We start from the raw sequence: 5,895 nt of genomic DNA on the forward strand, positions 1-5,895 counted from the left end.
TATCATGTGACATATTGTCTTCACATCAGCATTTAAGTATTGTTAACTTTATGTAACAGTATTTAGGTTGGGGATTGATGTGTTTCTGGTTGTACGAAGGATAGTTGTATTACATTAGGTGTAATTAAGACCTTATTATTGTCTTTATTTGAAAATTATGTATGAACTCAGAAGATATATTTGGGTTGAGGTTGACAAGGGGTGGACTTGTGATGAGTAATACTGAGTGTCAACTTGATTGGACTGAAGGATAAAAAGGACACACCCTCCTGGGTGTGTCTGTGTGGGTGTTGCCAAAGGAGATTAACCTTTGAGTCAGTGGGTGGGAAAGCCAGACCCACACTTAATCTGGGTGGGCACAATCTAATCAGCTGCCAGCATGGCTAGAACATAAGCAGGCAGAAAAATATGAAAAGAGACACAGGCCTAGCCTCCCAGTCTACATCTTTCTTCCATGCTGGATGCTTCCTGCCCTCGAATGTGGAACTCCAAATTCTTTAGTTTTGGAACTTGGCCTGGCTCTCCTTGTTCCTTAGCCTGCAGATGGCCTATTGTGGGACGTTGTGATTATGCTATATATGTGTGTATGTGTGTATTCCATTAGTTCTGTCCATCTAGAAAACCCTGACTAGGCCAGGTGCGGTGGCTAACACCTGTAACCTCACCACTTTGGGAGGCAGAGGCAGGTGGATCAGGAGGTCAGGAGATCGAGACCATCCTGGCTAACACAATGAAAACCCGTCTCTACTAAAAATACAAAAAAATTAGCCAGACATGGCGGCGGACGTCTGTAGTCCCAGCTACTTGGAAGACTGAGACAGGAGAATGGCATGAACCCAGGAGGCAGAGCTTTCAGTGAGCAGAGATCATGCCACTGCACTCCACCTGGGCGACAGAGTGAGACTCCATCTCAAAAAAAAAAAGAAAGAAAGAAAAGAAAACCCTGACTAATGCACTAATCCACAGGAAGGAGAAAGAGGAAATCCTTCTTAAATTATTCTTTGAAAAAGATGTGACAGATATTAAAAAACAAGCAAAAAAATTATTCTTTGAAGCCAGTGTCACCCTAATACCAAAATGAGGGAAGGACATAACAAAACAAGAAAACTATAGAACAATATCCTTGATGAACATAGATGCAAAAATCCTAAACAAAATACTAGCTAACCAAATCCAACAGCTATCAAAAACATAGTCCACCATGTTCAAGTGGGTTGCATACCAGGGATGCAGAGATGGTTTAACATACAGAAGTCAATAAATGTGATATACCATATAAAGAAAATTAAAAACAAAAATCACATGATTATCTCAACAGATGCAGTAAAAGCACTTGACAAAATTCAGCATCACTTCATGAGTAAAACCCTTGGCAAAATTGACATAGCAGAGACATCTCTTATGGTAAGAAAAGCCCACTATTTCAAACCCATAGTCAACATTATACTGAAAGGAAAAAAGTTGAAAACAATTGCCCTGAGAGATGGAACAGACAAGAATGCCCACTTTCACCACTTTTATTCAACATAGTACTGGAAGTCTTAGCCAGAGCAATCAGACAAGAGAAAGAAATCAGGGACATCCAAATTGGTAAAGAGGAAGTGAAACTGTTGCTGTTGGCAGATAATGTGATCATATAGCTAGAAAACCTTAAAGACTCATTCAAAAAGCTCCTAGAACTGGTAAATAAATATAGCAAAGTTTCAGGATACAGAAGTAAGGCACACAAATCAGTAGCTCTGTTATATAATAACAGTGAACAAGCTGAGAATCAAATCAATAACTCAACCCCTTTTGCAAATAGCTGCAAAAAATATACTTAGGAATCTACCTAACCAAGGAGTGAAAGATCTCTACGAGGAAAACTACAAAACACTGCTGAAAAAAATCATAGATGACACATCCCCTGCTCATGAATGGGTAGAATCAATATGTTGAAAATGATCATGCTGCCAAAAGCAATCTACAAATTCAATGCAATTCCCATCAAAATATCACCGTCATTCATTACAGAACTGGAAAAAACAATCCTAAAATTCATATGAAACCAAAAAAGACCTGCATAGCCAAAGCAAGACTAAGCAAAATGAACAAATCTGGAGGCATCACATCACCCAACTTCAAACTATGCTCTAGTAAAGTTTGACTCCATAGTCACCAAATCTGCTTGGTACTGGTACAAAAATGGACGCATAGACCAGTGGAACAGAATAGAGAATCCAGAAATGAAGCCAAATACTTACAACCAACTGATCGTTGACAAAGCAAACAAAAACATAAAGTTGAAAAATGACATCCTGTTCAACAAATGGTGCTGGGATAACTGGCAAGCCAAACGTAAAGGAATGAAACTGGATCCTCATCTCTCATCTTATACAAAAATCAACCCAAGGTGAATCAAAGATGTAAATTTAAGGCTTGAAACTGTAAAAATTCTAGAAGATAATATCAAAAAATCCCTTCTAGACATTACTTTAGACAAATACTTCATGACCAAGAACCCAAAAGCAAATGCAACAAGAACTAAGATAAATAGATGGGACTCAATTAAACTAAAAAGCTTCTGCACAGCAAAAGAATCAGCAAAGTTAACAGAAAACCCACAGCGTGGAAGAAAATCTTCACAATCTATACATCCACAAAAGACTAATGTCTAGAGTCTACAAAGAACTCAAACTAATTATGAAGAAAAAATAAACATCCCATCAAAAGATGAGCTAAAGGCATGAATAAACAAGTTTCAAAAGAAGTTATACAAATGAACGAGAGACATATAGAAAAATGTTCAACATCACTAATAATCAGGGAAATGCAAATCAAAACCACAATGTGATACCACATTACTACCACAAAATGGCCATAATTAAAAAATCAAAAAATAACAGATGTTGGCATGGATGTGGTGAAAACAAAACACTTTTACACTGGTGGTGGGAAGGTAAACTAGTACAATCACTATGGAAAACAGTGTGAAGATTCCTTAAGGAAATCAAAATAGATATACCCTTCGATCCAGCAATCTCACAACTAGGTATGTAACCAGAGAAAAAGAAGTCATTTATACAAAAAAGATACTTGCACACGCATGTTTATAGCAGCACAATTTGCAATTGTAAAAATATGGAACCAGCCCAAATACCCATAAATCAACAGGTGGATAAAGCAAATGTGACGTATACATCTACATACCAGGGAATATTACCCCCAGCCATAAAAGGAACAAAATAATGGCATTCACAGCGACCTGGATGGAACTGGATGCTGTTATTTGAAGTGCAGTAACTCAGGAATGGAAAACAAAACATGGTATGTTCTCATTCATAAGTTGGAGATAAGCTATGAGAACACAAAAGTATAACGATGATACAATGAGCTTTGGGGACTGAGGAGAAAGGGTAGGAGGGGATGAGGGATAAAAGAGTACACATTGGGTACAGTGTACACTGCTTGGGTGATGAGTGCACCAAAATCTCACAAATCACCACTAAAGAACTTATTTATGTAACAAAACAACACTTGTTCCCCAAAAACCTATTAAGATAAAAAAAATAGAAAAATAATCAAAAAGAGAAAAATCACTAAAACCCTTAAAAACCCAAATAAATAAGTAAATAAATAAATATATAAATAAATGAAAGATGAGAACCTCTTCCACTATAGAGAGAATCAGAGGCAAGAGATGAAGAAGCAAGAATCCCGACAAGCCATCATAGAATCTCCTGTCACCTTAGATGAACATCGCCCCTAAAGTTTGATTTTGATGCACAATACATTCAAACTTGAAAATAAATACAAAAATAAAATCAGAAAAAAATGACCTAAGGACCCTCAAAGATAGTAATGAGCCCTCTATGGGATGGGTACAATTCAGCAACAACAGTGAGAATCTCAGAAGAAGTGTGCAGAGTGAAAGAAGCCTGAACAAATGGGAGGATAACGTTTGATAACACTGATATGTTCCAGAAAGTGGAAACCAAACAGTAGTGACAGAGGCAGATCTGCAAATTCCAAGGAGGGTGTTGGGGGAGGAAGTGGGGTGACAAGGGTCATGAGGAACTGCTGGGGTTGGTCACAGGTTGTGTAGCTCCTGGTGCTGGTGATGTTTTCAAGGATCCAGAGAAATGCCAAAATTTGTCTAATTCCCTATTGTAAATATGGGTGGTTTATTATATGTGCATTATTCCTACATGAAAGGAGTTTTATTAAAAAAAAGAATAGGCTTGAGAGAAAGGAAGCACAGGGATTCAAACTGAGGAACAAGAGGAGGAAGGCACCACTCTGGAAACTCCTGGAAATGGGAAAACGAGGATGATGGAGACACAGGTTCCCCATCAGAGGTGGGTCTGTGATGACACAGCTGGACCTGCCACCTCAGTCCAGGACTTCAGTGCTGACACCCTGTGTCCCAAGCTCCAGGGAACAGAACGTTCTGTTTTTTGGACACCCTGTTCCTGACTCTGAGGACTAAAGGGGAGGAGGAGCCTCCATTCTCAGGCAGAGCCCTGGATGCCCCTGGCCCCGTGGGGGAAGCTACAGCAGCAGAAGCCACAGACCAGGCCTGAGCAGCAACTGCCGGGGCTCACCCTTCGGGCAGAGAAGGAAGAGGGTTCTTGTCTCACTTCCCCCTGACCCTGGAGCACTGTGTGAGCATTCAGGCTGTCATCCCATGCTGAGCAGTAATAATCAGCCTCATCCTCGGTCTGGAGCCCACTGATGGCCAGGGAGGCTGACGTGCCAGACTTGGAGCCAGAGAATCGGTCAGAGACCCCTGAGGCTCGCTGATTATCATAATAGATGAGGAGTTTGGGAGCTGTTCCTGGGAGCTGCTGGTACCAGGATACATAATTACTTCCGATGTTGGAGCTGCTTCCAGAACAGGAGATGGTGACACTCTGCCCGGGGGCCCCCGACGCTGAGGGAGGTTGAGTCAGCACAGACTGGGCCCAGGACCCTGGAAGTGAGAGAGACACAGACAAGGTGATTGACAAGAGACACAAGGAGACAAGAAGAGAAAGCAGGGCCCTATGGGCTTCCCAGGGCCCCTCTCCTGGCCCCAAATCCTGTCACCTGCACAGTAAGTGAGGAGGGTGAGGAGGAGAGGGGACCAGGCCATGGTGGAGATTGTCCTGAGTCCTGCCTTCTGTACCCACAGCTGAAGCTGCGCTTCACCCAAATCTCTCCCTCTCTTCATACTCTGAGAGGGGGAGAGTCCATCCATGCAAATCAGACCCCCCAGCTTTGTGACCCCGCCCTGAGCCCTGGGTCAGGCTCCTCGGCTTGAGGATGTCAGGGAGTGGCAGGGGTGGAGCTTAGTGGTCCTAGGGGGTAGGGAGAACAGAGCTGTGAGCCCTGAGCAGAGGACACCAGGCAGAGCAGGTGGCTGGTTCTGCTGTGATCACCCCGTCTTCTCAGGAATGATCCCCATGCGCCCCCTGGTGTCCAGACCAAGGAAAACTCTTCTATGATCAGGTGACCAGAGCCTCTCAGATGCACAGCTTCCTCCCCCCATTCTGTCCACTGCCCCCTCTCTCAGGTCCAAGCCAGGCCAAGTGGTGTCTGTGTCTCCTCGCTGTGACTTCGGGGCAGTCTTCACACTCTACTGAGGAGTCTTCAGACTCCTCAGGAGTGAATCTGTCCGTGGCTCTTTGGCTGTACATTGTAGAGGACTCAGGTGATGTCTACATAAAGTCCTATGTCAGGATTAAGCCCAGAGCAGGGAGCAGCCCCATGGACTCACTTCCCCACCTGTGTAGGACACCGGGTCCTCTCCTCTCATATGGCTCCGTCCTGGTGGCCAGGGCTCTCCTTCCTCTGGATCCTGCAGCGCTGAGGAGAAAGGGAGCTCTTCCCTCTCGGATGCCCTGGGGAGACATTCCCAGAGGGTTTTCTGGTAAA

The 5,895-nt window shown here is 43.1% G+C and overlaps 1 gene segment (V, D, J or C); it reads right to left on the reverse strand.

Moving 5' to 3' along the window:
* Nucleotides 1–4,490: 4,490 nt before the first annotated feature.
* Nucleotides 4,491–5,246, reverse strand: LOC111527624. The segment is given in 2 exon segments: nt 4,491–4,951; nt 5,068–5,246. Coding segments are annotated over 2 exon segments (612 nt in total).
* Between the last annotated feature and the right edge of the window lie 649 nt (nt 5,247–5,895).

The sequence above is a fragment of the Piliocolobus tephrosceles genome, chromosome 19 (assembly GCF_002776525.5).
Source record: "Piliocolobus tephrosceles isolate RC106 chromosome 19, ASM277652v3, whole genome shotgun sequence".
Taxonomy (NCBI): domain Eukaryota; kingdom Metazoa; phylum Chordata; class Mammalia; order Primates; family Cercopithecidae; genus Piliocolobus; species Piliocolobus tephrosceles.